Genomic DNA, 23,048 nt, shown 5'->3' on the forward strand with positions numbered 1-23,048 from the left:
CTCGCGGTGCCAAGGGTTGGTGCTACCGGACCAACCCGGCAGCACTCCAGCTGCTCTGCTGCAGGCGTCCCCGATTCAGCCACTGCTGAAACTGACCAGCAGTGGCTGAATCAGGGATGCCTGGGGCAGAGCCGGACTATGGGAAGGGGGGGGGGGAGCTATGAGGGGTCTGGGGTGGCATTCCCCCCACCCCATCCCAGACCCCCTCATAGCCCCCCCCTTCCCATAGTCCGGCATATCTGATAATCCAGCACCCTCTGGGTCCTAAAGGAGCCGGATTATCGGAAGTTTACTGTATTATTATTATTATGTGTGTTGCAGGTACACCTAGGAGCCCCAGTCATAATGCAGTATCCCATTGTGTTAAGTGCTGTATAATATAAAACAAAGGGACAGTCTCTGTCCCAAAGAGCTTGCAATCTACTTGGCATGTAAGTAACTTTATATATGAGTCATTCTATGGGAGTTCAGTGGAACTACTGATGTGCATAAGCATGCATAGGATCAGCCCAGAAATCTGGCATAAATCACAGTCCCAGATTAAATAAAGAAAGAAAATGCGTACAAGAAGGTTAAGTCACAGTCACTATGCTGAGTCCACTGTACTATTTTATGTGGTTCAAGAGAACATTCTTAAAATAACACACTGCCTTGGTGTTCTGTGATGTAACCACTATGCAGGTTTCATTATTAAACTCTATTTTAAGCAGGTAAAATTAAAATGTAATTTGAATTTAATCACTTTATACTATCAGTGTAAAATAAATAAATATAACCTATTTTCAAAATCTGGGCACATTTATGACTTACAACATATTTTCTCATATAAAACGTGTTTAGGAGAAACACATTGTTATCTCACGTATTTGATTTAGGGGCATACCTGTCCCTATCTGACATGGAAAAGCCATGTGACCTCTGCCTCAAATAAACCTTGCACATAATCAAGTAAAAGCAGGATCTCAGTTCAGACTATACATGGGTCTAAGCCAACACCTTCAAACTTTACATTGTTTTAAAATGCAGAACTGGAGAACACCACTTTTAGGTAGCTATGCTTCATTGGAATTGAACTATTCTGGTTAAATACATATGTTGTTTTGCTTACTTTAGCACCTGGGCAACTGTATTTGGTCCAAACCATTCTCCAATCGACTTCCCCTCTCCTACACCCATCTGTGCTGTTTTTATTAGAAACAAAACACACAAAAGAGAACATAAATACCAGGTGAGGACAATTGTTAAATGGCATATCCTATAAATATTTTGTTGCACACATTCTAGAATTATTGTAAAATATTATACTATCAATAATATGATGGTATGTAATCTATTCTCTTTTTACAGCCGCAATGAAGATACATTTCTGTAATTGAACAGAAGCCTCTAAACCAGGGGTGGACAATAATTTTTAATGGGGGAGCCGCTCCAAGATTTTGGTAAGTGATTAAGAGCCACACTTCTATGGAGGGGGAGTGGAGTCTTGGACAGAGGTTGGATGCAGAAGGGAGCTCGGGTTAGGAGAGTGAGGGGTCTGAGAGGAAGTTTGGGTGAAGTAGGTGGTTGTAATCTGGGGCAGGAGAGAATTCTGGCCTGGAAAAGGCATGTGGGAGGAGGTACAGGGTCTGTGAGGGAGATGTGACTTGCAGGGGAGAGAGGGTACAGAGGGCTTGGGTGGTGATATGGGGAAGGAAGGGGTGGTGGCTTGGGGCAGGTAGCAGGGGGAAGAGGAGATGGGGTGCCAGATGCAGGCTCTGGTCAGCAGCCCTGCAGGACCAAGGCAGGCTCTCTGCCTGTCTACTGCAGCCCCCCGTTGGTCAAAATGGCTGTTCTCCAGCAGGGTGGGGAGGGAGGGGGAAGAGAGAGGGAGAAGGGTTCACATTCCTCCCTCCCCCACCCCAGCAAAATTTCTGAGTTCCCTTGGCCAGAAAATGACCAATGGGAGCTCAGAGATTTTACTGGAGGGGTAGGGGACAGCGCACGAAGCCTCTCCCCACCCTCTCCAGCATCCAGAGCAGAAAGCAGTCAGCCATTTAAAGCAGTGTGAGCTGCTCTGTGCCTAAAGGTCCTGGCGAAGTGGCTGTAGGCCAGATTGTGGCTTGGCAGGCCACATTCAGCCCACAGGCCGTATCTTGAGCACCTCTGCTCTAAACTGCATTTTGATTACTAGCACCCCACATTACAAGCTATGGACCAGAGGAAGAGATTATATGCTGGTAAACTTGAAATTTAATATTAAGTCTGGTACCCAACAGTCATATATTTTATCCAGAGTTAGTTGTTCTTTCTGTTGTACATGCTGGATTTATACCTCAGTGTGCATATGATATGCATTAAATCTTCTATATATACATACACACACATTCACTTTGTCACTAAAATCCTTCTTCTGTCCTGTGATTTATTATATATTTTTAAATTAAATACATCTTAAGACACATTAGCAACTTGAGGCATACAAAGAAGGTGATACTTGTCCTTACCCATTTGATGGATAGAATAACAGCAATCTTTTCTGTCTAGGAAGCATCGCAAAATCTTGTGATATTCCTCAGGTTGTTTTTTGTGTCTCTCCCAATGCCAATCTTACGGAGAAAAGGTTATACAGATTAACTGACACCTCAAACTCTATCTAGCATTTTATATTACACAATCATGAGTGGAGCTTCCCCCCGCACTTCAGTTTACACCAGTTGGATTGAACAAGGTCTGGCCCCAAATGCAGAAAAGAGAAAATATCATGAAAATGACAAAATCACGATCATAGCTTTTAGGAAGACTGTGTTGTTCTGCCATAGAAAAGATGCATAATTTATTCCTGAATGCAAAATGAATAATAAAATAAAATAATAAAATGGAAGAGATTGCTTTTCTAAAATACAACCCAAAAAAGAATATTTTAACAAAAATCTTGATCATAAGAAGGAGACAATAAGAACTTGTCTACACAATTTTTGTCCACTATCAGTTTAGAAACAGATCTAGTTAGGAGTGGCACACTCTTTACTATGGACTCAGTTATGTCAGTCTATAGGGGTATGTGTAGTCTACATGCTTCTGCCGACCGAGGCATGTAAATTAGACATACCGACATAATCAATGAAGCAGGGATTTAAATATCCCCTGCTTCAATAGAATAAAAATGGCCGCCACGTTGTGCCAGCTCAGCTGTTTGTCAGCACAAAGCGGCAGTCAAGACGAGGATCAGTCGGCAAGGAAAGCCTTTGCCAACCGATCCTGTAAACCTCGTTGCACGAGGCATCAGGGATCAGTCGGCAAAGGCTTTCCTTGCTGGACCGATCCCCATCTTGACTGCCGCTTTGTGCTGACAAACAGCTGAGCTGGCACAACGCAGCAGCCATTTTTATTCTAATGAAGCAGGGGATATTTAAATCCCCGCTTCAAATGACTATGTCGGTATGTCTAATTTATATGCCTCAGTCAGCAGAGGCACATAGTCTAGACATACCCTAGGTGTCTACAGTACAGTCTGTACTGACATCCCTAACCACAATAGCTGAATGGATACAAAAACTGCATGTAGACCAGGCCTAGCATCACCTTGGCTGTATTCCTCAAATGTTCATACAGGTGTATAGGTCCCCACTCAGTGAATTCTGTTGCAGTGTGTTACCCACCAGCTCTGTGATTCTTGGGGAACCAGAACATGGTCGCCTGTCAGCCTTGTGCTCTTGGGGAGTCAGGGAGAGACATTCATGGAAAACCATCCCCCTCCCTCAGGCCTCTGCTAGAATCAAAGACAAAGCAAAGAAAAGGCCAGGGAAGACACACCTAAACTGCTTCAGACAAGGGTGATACAATTAAAGAAACACCCCAACCTCATTTACATTAAAGATGGAACAGAGGGACATCTCATTAGCATACAGAATGGAGAGCAGCTCTTCCAAGGCAGGAACCGCACTGAACTATGGGACACCGAAAGCAGAGAAGCACTGCCTGATGGGAAATCCCTGCTCCAGATGCTAATGAACCTAAGCCTGCTCACACCCAAATTAGTCATTATCAGACCAATTCTAGTAACGACCCTATTGACATCTAAAATACTGAAACTGCCAAGTTGCATTGTGAGCTCGTTCAAGGAACATCACCCATAACCAGGGGTGATCAGTCTCTATTGTCTCTCCTCTTTCTCTTTGAACTATCCCTATAAAAACTCCTATCCTTGCCCCAAGAAAACTGTTCTGATACCTGGACTTAAACTGCATCAGTTCCATTGAGACTTCTTCATCTCTTGTCTGATCGTGCTGGGGGCTCTGTCCTGCTTTTCTCCTGCCCTCTGGACCCCCGGCTACCATCATCATCTGGGAACCCCGATCAGTGCAAGCTCCGTGGAGTGGTGAGGTCTCTCTCTCTCTCTCTTTCTTTCTCTCTCTCAACTATCTCTCTAAGCATAGCCTCCTGACCCTGCCCTGTGTAAACTGTTATATGGTTACCTAACATGTGTAATCAGCTTCAATTTAGATTTAATATTGTAATTGTTAGATTTAATATTGTAACTGTTTGATATCTATTCACTACTCAGAAATAAATCACTTTCATTGTTAAACTGGTTGCTTCTCTCTCTTTCTTTCTCTTTTGCTCACTCTTCCTTAAGGGGTGTTGTTTTGGCTTCCCCATTCGCTCTGCAACAACGCTTCTTGTACCCAAGCAAAAGATCCCTGTAGTGCCCAAAATCCTGTGGGGTTTGCTCATCGTGTGGTTTACCTGTGAATGACTGTGGTGTGAAAGTGGGGATAAGGGGTGATGAACCTGGGGGCTTATGAGGATGGCAGCTTAAAGTGCTGTTTAATCCAGCCCACGGAGTCCAAAGGCACATGAGGGTGCAGTGTGGCATTGCTGTGAAACCCAGCCAGCTGAGTCCAGGGACATATGAGGGGGTCAGCTTGTGAGTGCTGAGTACCCAGTCCTCTCAGACGTGCTCTGACTAGTGTGTGTGAGTGTCTGTGTGTGTTGCTAAGGTGGGAAGAACCCCATCCTGAGGAACCTAGTTCCTGCAGGAGAGCTCCAGTGGGAGGGGGAATTGGCAGCAGGGAGAATTCAGCTCCATATGAGAGCCCAAGTAAGCACCAACAGCACACTGATAGAACTGTTAACCTTCCCCCAGTCCCATAAGGGTAACCCTGATAAATGAGCATACCCCAGAGTATTGGGCAAATCTGGTAACAAATTGGTGGAGGAACGTGGGCAGCACGTGATCCTGATCACGGGGTACTTGTTGAGTAGTTGCTGCAGAGTGGGGAAACTGAGGCACAGGGTTTTTTTTGTTTGTTTTCTCTTTTCTCTTTGCTTTTTTTGTTGTCTTTTATTGAGCTGCTTCTATCATTTCTATAGACTACTTGGTAAAGTTCTGAACTGTGCTTGGAATTAATGTGGTAACTGGTCAGAATTGTGCTTGGAATTATTGTAGAATTATTGCAGAGTTGTGCAAATAGGACTTAATGTGGTAAAGGTTCTGAATTGTGCTTGGAATTTTTGTAGAACTGGAACTAGGAATTAATGTGGTAACAGTTCTGAATTGTGCTTGGAATTTTTGTAGCTGAACTATGCTTGGAATTATTGTAGTACTGTGCATTTAGGAATTATTGTAGAACTGGAACTAGGAATTAATGTGGTAAAGTTCTGAATTGTGCTTGGAATTATTGTGGGACTGTGCAATTGAAAGTTAAATATTGGGCTTGAAAGTAAATGTTTTAGAGTTATATTGACTGCAGGTAAAAGATAACTAGTGAAATAAGGAAAGTAGAGATGTCTGAGAGAACCCCTTTGGCTGCTCGCTTGAGACAGGAGAAAACCAATAGGATAGAGAGATGGGTAATGAAGAAGGGGAAATGTCCCTGGGAGAGGGGGTGCTTTAAGGGTGAGGATCCCCTGCTTGAAGCAAGTTTGAGCTTTGAACAATACTGCACAACCATTAAACCACGAGGTAGTGCAAAAGATGCAGCTGCTGCATGGGCATTGTTTTATGCATGTCTAGACATGGCTGAAATGGTAAAGGGAAGGCAGGAACTGGAGCTGGAGAAAAAGCAGTTACAACAGTGTTTGGATAAAAGTGAGATGGATGGATGTGAATTTATAGCAGAAAAGCTTAAAATGGTGACTTTACTTAGAAATATGCAAGAGGAAAGGGACAAGGCCAATATGGCTGCAGAACAGTACAGAAAAGAGTTGTCTCACACTAAAATGTTGTTAGAGGAAGCACGAGCAGCAACTCGCTTTCTAGCAGATGAAAACAAGGCAGCTAAGGCAGCAGCCAGCCATCAGAAGTGTGAGGCAGAGATCAGTAAACTACATGCCCAACTTAGTGCCCATAAGGGGGTGGTAGCAGCTGTAAGGTTGAGAGAGGACTGTGATTGGGAACCCCTTACAAAAATAGAAATACTCCCTGATACTGAACCCCAAGCCCCATTTAACCCCCAGTGGTCTCACAGGCACAATGTTGCCCCTGTTTCCACAAGGGAAGTTAAACATATAGTTGCAGGAGCTGACCTTCCAACGACAGAGCTAGTCACCGATGTAACAAGGTGGTCTCCTAGCCGGGCCAAGGCTATTGCTGAGAGGCTGGGACCACTGAACCGTGACACGGCTGTGGCATGGTTGGCTCGCATTTGGCAAATGTACCCCTCTGCTGATGGCATGGACCTTACCCAGTTGGCCCAGTTATGTGCTTCTCCTGGTGATGCAGATGCTCTGGACATAGGCATAGGTTCATGGGAGCGGACTGCCCCTGGGCCCCGGGAATGGATGATAAGTGCTCTCAAAATATTACTGCCTGCTTCTTCCCTTAAAAAACTCTATATTCTGGAAGAGCAGAAACCTGGAGAGGCCCCTGAAGCTTACCTAATTCGCAAAAAGATGCTGGCAGCTCTCTCTGATTCATTGCCCCAGACAGAAGAGAACGGAATTTTCACTTACCAGTATCAAGGACATGAATTGGTACAGAGCACATATGCAGGGCTGAATTCCCAGACAAAAATGACTATGGGGGCTGTGGATTTGGAACACCTTACATGGAATGAGCTAGTGGCAAAAATTAAACAGGTAGGAGATTTGTTAAGAGAGACTGGTGTTTTAAAAAAACAGATCAGCAAAAAGACTAACTGTGAGCCTGTACAGGCTATTACTTTTGCAAATAATGGTCCACATTCTGCCAGTCGCACTCCCAGTGGTAGTCCCCCTACTTCCCACCGTATTGGGCAGCGCCGGCCCAAGGAGACCCTTAGGAATGTGATCTGGATGGAGCTAGTAAAGTTAGGGGAAGACATGAGGAAATATGATCGCCAGCCCCTCAGCACTCTAATTAATGCTTTGTCTCAGGTTACACGGAGAACAGAGTTGATGGAGGGAGCCCCACCCCGGCCCACTGCTCCAGTGAGGAGTGAGTCCCCAACACTCACTCCCTGTCAAAACCAGAATCCTGCCTCCTCTTCTGAGTGCAGGCTTTCAAGGGAGTCAGCTGATCAATAGGGGTGCCCTGTTCCCCGTGGGCCTCCCCAGCTGATTGCAAGACTTCATTGTGACAGGTGGGGGAGACCAACTGTAAGGGCTACAGTGGGGAATCCAGGGACGTTAGCCCAGCTGCTAGTGGACACAGGAGCCTCAGTAAACATTCTGAGTCCTCGGTGGATCTCGGGAGGGAGACCCACCACTAAACAGGCTCAGCTCAGTGGGTGTGGGGGAGAAATCCAGGAAGCACCTGTTTGGCAGGATGGTCCCTTGCTAGTAGACAGACTACAGGGACAAGTAGAATGCTGTGCTCAGGAGGGAAAGGACATGGAAAGAACTGGAGACACTTGGGTGATTCACACCAAGGGGCATCAGAAAAATCCCTCAGAGGAAGCACACTGGAACAACAGAGCTGATACCTTAGCCAAAGCTGCTGCTATCAGTGACCATACCAAAGACACAGACCAGGTGGAACAAACAGAGGCAGTAACTACTCAGGGAAAACCTTTAGGCCACGGAATAGATGCCTTAGAGTTAGGTACTTTTCAAGATGGGGATACAGAAATTCAGTCCTTAGCCAGGAAAAGGAAAGAGCACACAGGAAAATCCAGGATGGAGCAGGTTGAAGATGTCTGGTGGGCAGAGGGTGCAGGCCGTGAAAGGCACTGGATAGTCCCCAACCAGATACAGGGGGACCTGATTCAATTTGTGCATGATCAGGGACATAAAGGGAAACAAGACAAAAAAGTACATTGGGGAAAACCTCTGGTAGTATGGGAATTAGGCCAACCAGTAATGTACAGAAAGTTTTCAGCAAAACAGCATTCTCTGACACACACCCTCTGCATGATTGTGAATTGGGCTAGTCCCAGTGTTGACCAGGTAGAAATCCTGAATAGGAAAAATGGGAAACTCTGGCAGAAATGGTTTCATTCTTCACAAATCAAAGAGTGGAAAGATAAACCACCTGACCTGCAAGGAATAGCATAACTGACTTCTCCATCCTGCCAGCCACCCTTCTTGACTAGCAAGAAGGAACAGCTTGGGGCTGTTAAAAAAAAAAAAAAAATACATGTCAGCTAGGCTTGTCAGTGCCTACCCTGATGCTGAAGCAGGAACAGGCCAAAGAAGTACTGGACTTATTATGGCCATTCTTATATAGGCCACTATTTCATGTTCACTCTGTAATAATAATTCCCGATTCTCCCCGTATATACGGGGGGAGTGTGGAGTTTGTTTTCTCTTTTCTGCCCTTTCACAGATCCTGAACAAGAGCCATGACAGCCCACTGTTGCTTCAGCACTCTGCTGGCCCTAAGTATCTGGAGTCTGATGCTACCCAAGCTCTCAGCTGGACCTGTGATCCCCCTGAACCTATGGAGGTGCCTGCTTGCTGAAATGGGAGCAACCCCCTGGCCCTGATGTGTTACTATCATTTACATGCTATTGGCAACTCCTCAGGGTACTCCTGGGAAAGTATGGCCAATTGTACACAGGTTGCCACCGGAAAGTCACTCAAGTTTTGCTATGAAACTAAGACCACACCGGACTCCATCCCCTTACTCTGTAAGCCTTTGTGGTCTCGAAAGAGACACCTGCCATCTGATGCCACTAATGACAGCTTCCAGGTGGTGAAAGGTACTGAATAATCCTGGTTTCTTTAGAAGTTTGGGTACCAGCCATGCTGCAGCTGTCTCTAATCACACCCACCAGCAAGAATATCACATGGTTCCTTGTAAACTGGGAACCACTGAACTGGACTGTAGCGGGGCATGACCTGATTCAGCAAGGTCCCCCAAACGGGGTTGTGGAGACCAAGCATTGGAGGAACATGATTGTTTCTTCCCACAACTGGGAAATAAAATCTCACTGTTCCTTCGATGTTATCTAGAAAGATGGGTTTGTTATTGTCTATTGTTAAAGCATGTGTGCGTGTAAAAACAAGACTGTACTAATTACTTTTGTAATTATTGTACTATTGTATTAATTAATGGACATTGGATCCAACTCATGGTGCCTTACATTAATCACCATTTCTGTGACATAACTACAATTGTTAAATGTAACCACAATTGTTAGCTGCGATAGCAAGTTTACTGTGCCTGTATGGACTGTACAGCATCTCAAAGCCTACCCTGAGTTATACAAGGAGATCTCTCCCATTGCACTGGGAATGGGTCTCAATGTTATTAAGGTACTATTAAATCATCTCTCCTTACAACATGAGCTTCAGAAGCTCCAAACTCTGGAGATCTCTAGGCTAGCAGCTACAGCTGCAGACACAGGCCATCACTCCTGGTGGGAGACATTGCTTGGGTGGAGCCCCAGTGCAACTGGTCTTTTAAATATTATGCTTCACCCCATTGTGGTGATCATTGGTTTCCAAATTATACTAGTAATTGGTCTGATTCTACTGGTTTGCTGGATCCAACGACTGATGCGACAACTACAATGGATTGAAGACCAGACTCACTACCATGGACTAAGGATGTGATGGGGATACTTGCTCAGCGCAAGCACCCCATCAACGGGGGGACTTGTTACCCACCAGCTCTGTGATTCTTGGGGAACCAGAACATGGTCGCCTGTCAGCCTTGTGCTCTTGGGGAGTCAGGGAGAGACATTCATGGAAAACCATCCCCCTCCCTCAGGCCTCTGCTAGAATCAAAGACAAAGCAAAGAAAAGGCCAGGGAAGACACACCTAAACTGCTTCAGACAAGGGTGATACAATTAAAGAAACACCCCAACCTCATTTACATTAAAGATGGAACAGAGGGACATCTCATTAGCATACAGAATGGAGAGCAGCTCTTCCAAGGCAGGAACCGCACTGAACTATGGGACACCGAAAGCAGAGAAGCACTGCCTGATGGGAAATCCCTGCTCCAGATGCTAATGAACCTAAGCCTGCTCACACCCAAATTAGTCATTATCAGACCAATTCTAGTAACGACCCTATTGACATCTAAAATACTGAAACTGCCAAGTTGCATTGTGAGCTCGTTCAAGGAACATCACCCATAACCAGGGGTGATCAGTCTCTATTGTCTCTCCTCTTTCTCTTTGAACTATCCCTATAAAAACTCCTATCCTTGCCCCAAGAAAACTGTTCTGATACCTGGACTTAAACTGCATCAGTTCCATTGAGACTTCTTCATCTCTTGTCTGATCGTGCTGGGGGCTCTGTCCTGCTTTTCTCCTGCCCTCTGGACCCCCGGCTACCATCATCATCTGGGAACCCCGATCAGTGCAAGCTCCGTGGAGTGGTGAGGTCTCTCTCTCTCTCTCTTTCTTTCTCTCTCTCAACTATCTCTCTAAGCATAGCCTCCTGACCCTGCCCTGTGTAAACTGTTATATGGTTACCTAACATGTGTAATCAGCTTCAATTTAGATTTAATATTGTAATTGTTAGATTTAATATTGTAACTGTTTGATATCTATTCACTACTCAGAAATAAATCACTTTCATTGTTAAACTGGTTGCTTCTCTCTCTTTCTTTCTCTTTTGCTCACTCTTCCTTAAGGGGTGTTGTTTTGGCTTCCCCATTCGCTCTGCAACAACGCTTCTTGTACCCAAGCAAAAGATCCCTGTAGTGCCCAAAATCCTGTGGGGTTTGCTCATCGTGTGGTTTACCTGTGAATGACTGTGGTGTGAAAGTGGGGATAAGGGGTGATGAACCTGGGGGCTTATGAGGATGGCAGCTTAAAGTGCTGTTTAATCCAGCCCACGGAGTCCAAAGGCACATGAGGGTGCAGTGTGGCATTGCTGTGAAACCCAGCCAGCTGAGTCCAGGGACATATGAGGGGGTCAGCTTGTGAGTGCTGAGTACCCAGTCCTCTCAGACGTGCTCTGACTAGTGTGTGTGAGTGTCTGTGTGTGTTGCTAAGGTGGGAAGAACCCCATCCTGAGGAACCTAGTTCCTGCAGGAGAGCTCCAGTGGGAGGGGGAATTGGCAGCAGGGAGAATTCAGCTCCATATGAGAGCCCAAGTAAGCACCAACAGCACACTGATAGAACTGTTAACCTTCCCCCAGTCCCATAAGGGTAACCCTGATAAATGAGCATACCCCAGAGTATTGGGCAAATCTGGTAACAAGTGGGGTCTTATGCAGATAGCTTCCTTGCCTCCAGACTATTTGCCTGCAATATTGTTGTAGCCATGTTGGTCCCAGGATATTAGAGTGATGATACAGATGAGGTCATGCCTTTTATCAGGCCCACTTCCATTAGTGAAAGAGTGAAACCATCAAGCTACACAGAACTCTTCTTTATTTTGCCTAAAAAGCAACTAGGACAATTTGGGCACCACATAAGTACTGAACAAGATGACAGGAAATCAGTAAGGTGGCTGCAGTTCACCCAGACACCAGCTTCATTATTAGTCATGCAAAGCTCTATCAAATAATAAAGACAGGAATCCCACTTTGTATATCTTTGTTTTTCTTTTCCTGCTTAACTATAAAACCTATTCACCCCGCTGGGTCAGAAACGAAACACTAACAGCTTCCTCTTTTATGGAGACAGAATTACTAACAATTTCTGCTAATCATTCTAAAGAGACTTTCACTAGTTGTTTAGCCCTACATCTCTCTGCTGATGTCTACTATACTGGGCTTTCATGCCAAAGTTAAATGCCTCCCAAATAACGAACAGAGCCTCCTAACATCTCTCACAAAATAACAGTATGCTCACCCCTTCCTAAATGCTTGCAGATGAGAGCCTGTGCCAGCATCATTTGTCCACATCGCAGCATGCATCCCCAGCCAGTATCAGATGAAGGACCTGTGCCTCCTATTAACAAGAATTATTACAATTCATACGGGTTCTTGACTGAAATTAGTTTCACAAAAATCAAATTGTGGAAATTTAGGCAGCCAACAAAAGTTTGGCTCTTTAGCAAGTATCCTCTGGATGAAGAGAAACCAAGAGAGATTTTTATCACTAGCCTGGCTTCTAGATAAGTGATCAGGCTCTGTCCAGCAGTTCTGTGCAGAAACCTGTACTGATACAGCTCAATAGTAGCAGAATTCTTTGTTGATGTAAGACAAAAGGCAAAGAAGCAACCATGTAAAGCCGTTTACCAAACTGTGCGAAGTTCAAGAATAAAATGCTCAAGCCTATATGTAGAGCCCTGCAAATCCACAGATATCCACTGGTATCCTCAACCACAGATGTGGATACATAGATCCGTGGTTCATTTTTGCAGTTATGGATATGGATGCAAGTATGTTATCTAAAACCTGGTACATTTGCAGATATCTGCTTTATATCCACAGGCATCTACATCCATAGATGTAGATGTGGATATCCATGGATCATTTTTACAGATGCAGATGTGGACACCAATTTTATATCCATGCAGGGCTCTACCTATATGCAGGGCTCTGCACACGGTGGTAAGCCAGACCTATGAGCACTATAAAACAAATACAAAAAATGGAGGTGTAAGCAGTAGAACTAATGTAATTTGATATGGAAAGTAGGGATGTAAATGAGTAGTTGAGTATACGATTAACTGATAAGCCTAGCCCTAGGCTTTTCGGTTAATCTTCTCGACCACTCACATCCCCCCACTTGCTGCCTCTGTATCAAAAGCAGCAAGTGGGGGGAGCTGGACCCAGTGCTGCAGGAAACCAGCTTAAAAGCCTGCCCTGCCCTTCCACTGTTGCCTCTATAAGAGGCAGCAGCATGGGGCGGGAGGAGCAAGGGAGGCTGCCACAGAGCAGCTTCTCTCTGCAGCGAGCCTGGGCCAGACACGGGCAGAGGCTGCTTTGTGGCAGCAACCCCTGTCTGCAGGGGCTCCAAGCTCCCCATGGACAGAGGCTGCTACACATCCCAGGCTTGTGTGAGGCTTGCTGTGGACAGTCCAGGCTCATCATGGGCAGAGGCTGCTCCATGGGGAGCTCGGACCCCCCGTGGACAGGAGCAGTTGCCGGACCAGCCTCTATCTGCAGCCAGCCCAGGCTGCCATAGACAGAGGCTGCTTCGTGGCAGCCTCTTTCCCTCACAGCAGCCTCTGTTCATGTGGCGCTCGGACCCCCAACATTCAGGACCCCCTGATTTTAAGAGGAATAAGGGATCTTTCGGAAAAGGCTTTATTTTCCAAAAGATCCCGTCTAGACTGGCGCTTTTCTCCGGCAAAGCCCCGAGACGGAAAAAAGCGGCAGCCATGTTTATACAAATGAAGCAGGAGAGATTTAAATCCCCCACTTCATTTGCAATTCTGACTTGTCTAATTTGCATCCCTTTTCCGGAAAAGGGGTGCAGTGTATACACAGCCTACATATTTTGAGGGTTAGAAACTGGAGGTTTTAGCATTGGGTAGGAAGCAAATACAGGCAGTCCCCGAGTTACGCGGATCCGACTTACGTCGGATCCGCAGTTACGAATGGGGCTTTTCTCGCCCCGGAGGACGGGAGCGGCTGGACACCCAGATGCGCCGCGGTCCACTGCCCCTGTCCTCCGGGGCGAGAAAAGCTGCTCCCCGTCTCCCTGGTCTGCAGGGAGATGGAGAGCAAAGCCTTGGAGCACGCCCGCAGCGGGACAGCCCGGGCGCGCTTGAGCTGTCCCCCTACGGGCGTGCTCCGCGGCTTTGCTCCCCGTCTCCCGACCAGCAGACCAGGGAGATGGGGAGCAAAGCCTCGGAGCACGCCAGCAGTGGGACAGCCGCGGTGCGCCTGGACTGTCCCGCTGCCCGCATGCTCTGCGGCTCTGCTCCACGTCTCCCAGGTCAGCAGACCAGGGAGACGGAGCAAAGCCGTGGAGGACTTGGGCGGTCCCGCCACCCCCGTCTCCCTGGTCTGCTGGGGGGGGGGGTGCAGCTAGTGCCCCCCCCCCCAGCAGACCAGGCTTTTCTTGCCTACCCCTGGGGTAGAGCAGCTGGGGGCTGCCGGGTTGGTCCCGCAGCGCCACTCAGGACCAACCCAGCAGCACCCCAGCTGCTCTGCCCCAGGCATCCTGATTCAGCCGCTGCTGGTCAGTTTCAGCAGCGGCTGAATCAGGACACCTGGGGCAGAGCAGCTGGGGTGCTGCTGGGTTGCTCCAGTAGCGCCGAGGAGCCGCACTACTGGAGCAACCCAGCAGCACCCCAGCTGCTCTGCCCCAGGCGTCCGCAAGTCAACCACTGCTGAAACTGACCAGCGGCTGACTACAGGAAGCCCGAGGCAGAGTTTCTCTGCCCCAGGCTTCCTGGAATCAGCCGCTGATCAGTTTCAGCAGCAGCTGACTTGGGGACGCCTGGGTTTCTTAAGTTAAATCTGTATGTAAGTCAGAACTGGCGTTCAGATTCAGCCACGGTTGAAACTGATCAGTTTCAGCAGTGGCTGACGCCAGTTCCGACTTACATACAGATTCAACTTAAGAACAAACCTGCAGTCCCTATCTTGTACATAACCCGGGGACTGCCTGTACAGATTTTGGTATCTGGTGAAACATTGGACACAATCTGGGACTGTGGAGCTAAGAACACCTGTTGGATGTAGTGAAATAATTAGAATCTATTAGGATTATTAGGAAAGGTCACAGCTATTGCTTCAGACTGTCTGTAGATTCAGGAAGACAATATTTTCTATTTGTTTATGTTTTAAGGCTTTTTTCAGAATCATGAGGGCTAGAAATATAAATTAGATTTAACTAACTGCTTTGATTTTTAAGCATCAAGAAGTGGATTCTATGGGAAATTCCAAGAGATTCTTTTGTTTCTATTTAATTTAATGCTGGAGAAAGTTACTGAATTGACTACCCTGGGAATCTATCAACAGAACAGGCAGAGCATGGACAATGACCATGAAATCATCTTTGATGCTACTCTATCAATCTGTCTTAACTCTGCATTGGAAAGACTACTTTCAGTGGTGAATGGTACTTACTCTTTAGTAAAACTGCCAATAGTGTTGTCAGTCATGCCAACTGTGGTAGTGGTTTTTGCAATCATAGCAGAGACCATGAAACAACAGGTTTAGAGCTCTACCCCCCTGCATTATATTTAAACTTGCAGCCTAGCGGCTCTGTATCCATTACTGATCCCATAACCTGTCTAACTGAAAAAATTATTTGGTGATGATTTGTGAAATCAATTTAACCATAAAGTTCAAGTAGGTGGTTCTTTTCCCTTTAACATTTATTCATATACTTAAAAGGATTTAACAGGTTAAACATTATTTGCACAACATATTTTCTGTGCATTCCCCATTAGCTTGTGAATGTTTCTCAAATGATTTCCTCTGTTAGTATAAACACAAGGACCAAGTTCTCTACTGAACAAGTGAGCACAGCTTTCAGTACTAAAGAATTTAGCCCATTAGCTCCTTTTTGCTTTCAGAAAGAGCTCAAAGTAGAAGTGGGTTGTGCCTACGAAAGCTCATGATACCCTCTACATGTCTTGTTAGTCTTTAAAGTGATACTAGACTATTTGTTGTTTTTTAAGTTTTTCCTGTTACAGACTAACTCGGCTACCCCCTGAAGCTTCTAATAATTTAGGAGTTCATATACAATACTTTGATTCCTCTCACAATTTTAATTTCCAACAAGACAGAGATACAGAAAAGTTGGGCTGTTTACCCTAACGCATACCCACCAATAGGTGAAAATTTTCTTCTGTACGTAAACCACAGACGAGCACTTATATCCAACAATAATTTAGGTTTGTCTGGCAATTAAAAAATAAAGCAATATTTAATACAATTCCTAACTGCAAAGCACATTTGGCATTAACACATCATACAGAATATGCAGGAGATGTCTATTTACTTTCAAGAGTTACAAAAATAACTCTTATGTATCACATTTAATATTCAAAGCACTTTACATATGCAAACTTAACAAAATCTATTGGGTAAGCATAAAGTAATTATTAACCATCAAAGGTTAACAGAGTAGCTAAGCTAAACTTGAAATGCTACAGCTATGCAGAAATATCCCCTCTGAACAAAATTATACCATAGGATAAGAAATTTAGAGAATGTCTATTAAAAGGGACCAATTTTAGTCTGAAGAAGGAAGAATGAGCCTAAGAGCATAGTCCCTTCTTCATCCACTGAACCCTCCTCTGCATTTAAAGGGACAAGGCTTGCAGGGACAAAAAGTGTAATGTCCATTTTTCATGGTATCTTCTTACTCACATTTGCAAGGAATTCCCAGCCTTAGAGAATGTTAACCCTGAATACCACAGACATTGGTTGACACCATGTCCAAACAGACTAAGGAGAATCTTGCTACTCATTGGGAAAGAAAAACCACAAAAACTACAGGTAGATATTGACTAGAGCTCCTAACCATGACAGTAATACAGACAACAATATTGGGCCTTTGTTTGAAAGCGATGACATGCTGGAAATACCCAAAGATGCATCCAGTTCCACTGAAAATCTCAGGTGTAGGCCTTGCTAATTTGGAAAGCCATATGTTGTCTTCTTCCACCTGTCCTTTCCTAAGGGGAGTATCTGGACATTGACTAAGATCTGCTCCGTATCCCAGTAGACAAAGTTTAGTGTTCGCCATTTTTAATCTCTCTAATTTTAAAAATTAAAACTTTTTTCTTTTTCATTTCCAGGATTCTCTCAAAGGTACTCTACAATTCTTGAGGATCTATTTACTGCATTTATCCCCTTATTAGATCAGGCTGACTTATCCATCCAGCCATTATCAGGATTCTTCAGTCACAGCTATACATGGCACCTAGTGCCCATCAACACCACTACTGAGTCTGCTGTCAGGATCCAGTAAGTGCAACAAAAGGTTCCACCCCACACACTCTTCAAGGAACAAAAACCAGTCCTGAATTCTCATTCCTGTGTGCTAGGGTATTATGTTACAATTACAGTACACTGCAGATTGCAGGGGCAGGGACTTCTGGGAAAGTACATATTTTTATCAAATGATATCAGAAAATGCATCCAAAAGATAAAAGTCAATTTTTACTATTTACTTCTTAAACCCCATTTCAACTGAAAATATCAGGCTGTAAGAAATTAAATTAACCCAGCATAGTGGATTTGTTGTTGTCTGAACTACTGTACAGACTTGATTGGTTGGTCTCCTGACACTCTTGTCTATTCGTTGCCTTTGCTTTGTATTTTAAAATGCAATTTAACATTAAAGCAAGCATGTGGCCTCAGGGTATGCTTCTAATTTACAAAGTTACTAGGGATATAACTGATATTTGCTGGACCACCACATCTAGTTTTAAAATGAGCTACAGTAGATACCCAGCTGCCTACTCTTTTCTTATAGGAGAAACTTTAAAGGGAATTTTCAGGACTTCATTTTTTTTGGTGGGAAGTTACTATGTAAAAAATATTTTCCTCCTAGCAGACAGGATCAGAGGTATTAAACGTTCTTAAAAAGTCATCTATCTATTCCCTGAGCATTTGATGACTAGAAATAATCATGCGAGGCTAACCTACAAGTAAGCAAGCCCAGTTTGCAGAAACTCTGAGGCTACGTCTACACTATAAGGATTTTGCACAAAAACCTGCGGAGCGTTCACACCTCAAGCGCACTTTTGCGCAAGTAAATCAGCAGAAGAGAGGTCTTTTGCCAGTCGAGTTATTCCTCTCCCCACTAGGAATAACTCCTTTTTGTGCAAGAGTTCATGCGCAAACAGGCAAGTGTGGACACTCCGCAGGGTTTTCTTGTGCAAGAAACCCCTATCGGGAAAAGCACAGGTGTTCTGATTACCATTCATAGAATGGCTATCAGAGCTTTCTTGTGCAAGCGTGTCCATTCAGTGTGGACACTCTCTTGCGCAAAAGCTCATTGCAAAAGCGATGCGCTTTGAGGTGTGGACGCATTTTTACGGAAGAAGTTTTTGCACAAAAACTTTTGCGCAAAAGGCTTCTTCCGCAAAAACTCTGCAGTTTAGACGAAGCCTGACAGATAGATGCTGCACTCTGCTTTGGTAACCCTCCTGCCAACTAATTTTATATTAGGGTGACCACCGTCGTATATATATTCAGGGCTTGACAAACGGTGGCGAAAGCTGCTCGCCAGCCCCGCATTGCGCATGTGCGCGCCACAGATAAACGGGGCGCACGGCTGAAATCTACTCACCACGGGTGAGTAGGTTCTATAGTTTGTTGAGCCCTGTACATCTACTTTTTAGAAGTGAGTTTATTTTTGTTTGAAGAGATTCATGCAATGATATTGTTATGAACACTGAGGAAATATGGCTTATCAACTATGAAAGTTATAGCTGGATTTTCATTACAAACATACCTGTCTTGAGGTGGTGTTGCCTTCCCAAGATCCACACTGACCCATCTGTTTCTGGAAATTCTTCTAAATATTCCGATAAGACAGTGATCTGGTTTTCATGCTTAGATAAAACTGAACAGGAACATAGAAAGTTCAAACTCTATTTTGCTTTTTTTGTTCTTTTGGAGTTCTTTGAGTTCTTATACTGCAACTAGCTCCAACCAGTGTCCTAGCCTAGGGATTTGTGGTTTTCTGACAGAATACTTCATTTCTGACTGAATACTTCATTTATCCTATTTTTCCTCAGCAGTACGCTGTTCATTTTATTGGCACTGCATTCTTTTCAATTTTGTATTTTAATTCTCAAGAGCAGGGATGGGCAATAATTTTTCCCCTTTACAAATTGTGGATAGTGGTCACGGACCACCTCCGGAAAGGATGAGGCCTTGAGCAGAAGGGGCAGTTCCCTCTAGGCGCCGTGTGCCCCTGGTGGGGGAAGGAGACTTCGTGCACTCTCCTACTCCCAGCCAATCGAGACCCAGGGGCAGGGGCGTGCACGAAGTCATTCGTTATTCAAGATGGCTGGTGGCTCCCTCTACACACCGCGTGCCCCTGATGAAGGGGAGGGAGCCACCAGCCACTTTGAACAGCGAATGACTTTGTACACTCCCCTGCTCCTAGGTCTTGATTGACCTAGGGTCAGCAGAGCACCTGAGGGCCAGATCTAATGGCTTGGTGGGCCAAACTTGGCCCGCAGGCTATATCTTGCCCACCCCTTCTCAAAAGGTTCTGAGAGACACTATGGCTGGCACCTGGGATGAAATCCTGATGCTATAGAAGTATATGGGAGCTTTTACCACTGACCTCAATGAAGTTTGGCTTTAACCCAAAGTCCAGGTGAACAATTTATGCCCCAATCCTGCACTAAACATGGTTAACTTTAAGCATATGAAGAGTTCCACTAATTTCAATGTCACTACTCTTCCTTAAAATTAAGCATGTCCCAATTGTGAGTGGGATTGGGGCCTTAGTCTGCTAAAAGGAGTCTTTGGATCTCCTGCTTCAGACAAAATATTGGTATGGTACATCATAAGCTGCAAGATTAATAAATGTAACATTTCTATTAATTCATTCTATTAGGGAAATTCATTTGATTATGATTAAAGCCCTTTCAAATTCACAGCCATGCAAAATGTGTCATGGACTGTGAAATCTGGTGTCCTCCCATGAAATTTAGCCTTTTGTGAGCTTTTACCCTACAGATTTCATGGGGGAGACCAGCATTTCTCAAATAGGAGGTCCTGGTGCAACAGGAAGTTGCAGAGGGATCATAAGTTTATTTTAGGAGCATCATGGTATTGCCACCCTTACTTCTGTGCTGCCTTCAGAGCTGGGCAACTGGAGAGTGGTGGTTGTAATGTTGGCCGGATGCCCAGCTCTGAAGGCAGCATTCTGCCAGCAGCTGGGAAGAAGAAAAGGATGGTAATACCATCTCAGGTCACCCTTACCTCTGTACTGCTGCTTTCAGAGCTGAGTAGTCAGAGTATGCCAGCTACTGAGTAAGGCCAGATCTACATTAAAGGAAAAGGTCAACTTAAGATACGCAACTCCAGATATGTTAATTATACAGCTGAAGTCGACGTATCTTAAATTGCATTTTGGCGCTGTCCACACAGCAGGAAGTCAATGGGAGCAAACACTTCCAATGGCTTCCCTTATTCCTCATGAAAAGAAGGGCTACCGGTATTGACCAGCAGGGATGCCCTCTTAGTTTGAATTAGCGAGTTTCTACTAGACACGCTAATCGAACTCCAGAAGATCAACTGTGACTCTTACACAACTACTTCAATTACACACCATGAAGTTACAAAGTTAAATATCTGAAATCATGACATGAACCATTTTTAAAATCCTATGTCCATGAAATTTACCAAAATGGACCATGAATTTGGTAGGGCCCTAAATTATGATTTTTGTTGGGAGGTCATGAAAATGAAGAAATAACTCTCCTGCTGTAAAACTAAGCGATTGTTTTTAGTTGCTTTGATTTTTTTTTCAAACAGCATATTTACGAAATACATAATGAACTGATGTTTAAATATTAAACCATAAATACAGATACTAATTTCAACGCTATAGCATTATGGTAAAAAGATTGAAGTAAATATCTATGCAACACTAAAGCAGATTCTTTAATACTACAAATCCGAGCCTAGATCCTGCAATTCATTGAGTGTAGTGACAGAACATGGGTGAACCACATGCTCTGAATACTTCTAAATTTACCCAGTAAAAATATCTAAATATGACAACGCTACAAGTGGATTTACTCAATTTTGTCCCAAGACTTATATTAAGTAGATACCACCACCTAGTTTAGGTTCAGTATTTAAGTTCTATAAAGTGTAAGGCTATATTTTATTTTAATTTTAAAACTGTTGTTAAACATTTTGAAAAATATATTAAGTCGCATGTAATATTTTTATTTATTTATTTTTATTAATTTAGTTATTTATAGGTGCCACTCAGAATAGCTCATTTTGCTAGACACTGTACAAACACAGAAAAAGATATAGTCCTGATCCCAAGGAGTTTACAATTTATGACCCAATCTTAAAAACACCGGCAAACAAGTAATCCCAATAAATTTAACAGGAGTCCTCAAGTGCATAAGGTTAATCATATGTCCTTCTTTCCTAACTACCATTAATAGCAAATATATACTGCCACTACTCTTGCTGTAAAATAATTTAATATGATTAGACAATAGACTAAAAAATTTACTGTCTTAGAACAAAATGTCTACAGAAAAATAGCTGACATTCTGGCCATTTTAGAATAATTAATAGTTAAAATGGAACTATTTGCTAAATTACGTCCAAAATATAGGCCCTTTATTGAAGAAAAAAGATTTTATCCCAACTAATTATAATTTTATGACATTTTAAAATCTCAAGTTTCATATTAAATATTCCCTAAAGTATCGAAATGTAAACATGGCACCATTTGTGTAAATGCCTAAAAATCAAATCAAAACTGACTATCCTCAGAAAGCAAAAGTGACCATATTTTACTGTTTGAAGTAAGCAAGAGTGCAGAATTAAACAGCGTAAAGAATTAAAAATATTGTTTTAAATTAACTTAAATAATCTTAGTCAAATAACATACTTAAGGAAACATGCAGTTTTAAAAATATTATACTTTAGAATACCCTAGAGAGTTTCACCCAAACCCTACTCAGATTAATATACAATAACCAGAAAATAAGCATTCAGGCACCATGCTTAATATTTTTCTATTTAATTTGACTCATTGTTAGTTACTGTAAAATAGTGTACTTTAACTATAAGTAATGCATGCACACACATGCCTAAACTAAGTTTCAGTGGAAAAAATCCAGGAGCCATAATGAAGGATTCACTTAATACCAAGACATTTATATGAATAATCAAAATTATTTTTGATATCATAAGCTAGTGCAGTGTTTCTCAACCAGTTGTGCGAGTACCCTTAGGGGGTACTCAAGAGAAGTCTGAGGGGAACATTAACACAACTGAAATTTGGAGAAAACTGAAGTTTTAAGTTTTACAGCGTTTTATTATTTTTGTACTTTTCACACCCAAAAATTTCATCACCCACGCAGCTATGATTAAGTGGTTTAAACAACTATGTTGCAATGGTAGAAAAAAATTGTGTGTGTCTGAAAACTGTAAGTACTGGGAGAACTTAACATTATTTTTTTAAAGAGGTATTTTATATATAAAAAAAAGGGGGGTTGAGAAACATTGAGCTAATGAATGCCTATTGTGCTGACACATTTTATTTATTGATCCAGTTGGCAGTCACGATTGTCAGCAGATCAGCTTCAGTGCTACAGCATTATGTTAAAAAGACTGACGTAAATATCTATGCAACACTAAACCAGAATCTTTAATACTACAAATCCGGGTAATTCATTCACTGTAGATCCTGCAATTCATTCGTTGCAGTGACAGGACTTGGATGAACTGCATGTTCTGAATACTTCTAAATTTACCCAGGAAAAATATCTAAACATGACAACCCTACAAGTGGATTTACTCAGCTTTGTCGCAAGACTTATATTAAGTGGATACCTCCACCTAGTTTAGGCTCAATATTTAGGTTCTGTAAAGTTTTACGAAAATGTAATGCTATTCTTCCTTTTAACTTTAAAACTGTTGTTAAACGTTTTGAATGTGTCCCTAGTGCGGTAACATTTTCAGCAAAGAACATCAGAGGTGGAAAGTGAAACTGACCAGTATGTTTTCACTGGTCAGCTGAATGAAAGGTAAAAAGTCAACAGCGCGGATGGGAACACAATTAAACGCTACACGTTGGGACAGCACTCTCGGGACATTTGTGTGGTGTTT

The 23,048-nt window shown here is 43.5% G+C and overlaps 1 protein-coding gene across 4 annotated transcripts in view; it reads right to left on the reverse strand.

Moving 5' to 3' along the window:
• Nucleotides 1-23,048, reverse strand: part of ATG4A (autophagy related 4A cysteine peptidase) — a 31,119-nt gene that overhangs the window by 7,352 nt on the left and 719 nt on the right. For 2 of the 4 annotated variants that reach the window (XM_075940949.1, XM_075940948.1), the window contains exons 2-6: nt 18,679-18,789; nt 16,040-16,111; nt 12,157-12,255; nt 2,484-2,585; nt 1,109-1,181 (exon numbers count right to left, since the gene is read on the reverse strand). In XM_075940949.1, the coding sequence (XP_075797064.1) occupies nt 1,109-1,181; nt 2,484-2,585; nt 12,157-12,255; nt 16,040-16,111; nt 18,679-18,789 (457 nt within the window). Of the gene's footprint in view, nt 1-1,108; nt 1,182-2,483; nt 2,586-12,156; nt 12,256-16,039; nt 16,112-18,678; nt 18,790-20,165; nt 20,229-23,048 lie in introns of all 4 variants that reach the window. The other 2 variants (XM_075940951.1, XM_075940950.1) reach the window with 2 other exon arrangements.

This window comes from Pelodiscus sinensis, chromosome 13 (assembly GCF_049634645.1).
Source record: "Pelodiscus sinensis isolate JC-2024 chromosome 13, ASM4963464v1, whole genome shotgun sequence".
NCBI classification, from domain to species: Eukaryota; Metazoa; Chordata; order Testudines; family Trionychidae; genus Pelodiscus; species Pelodiscus sinensis.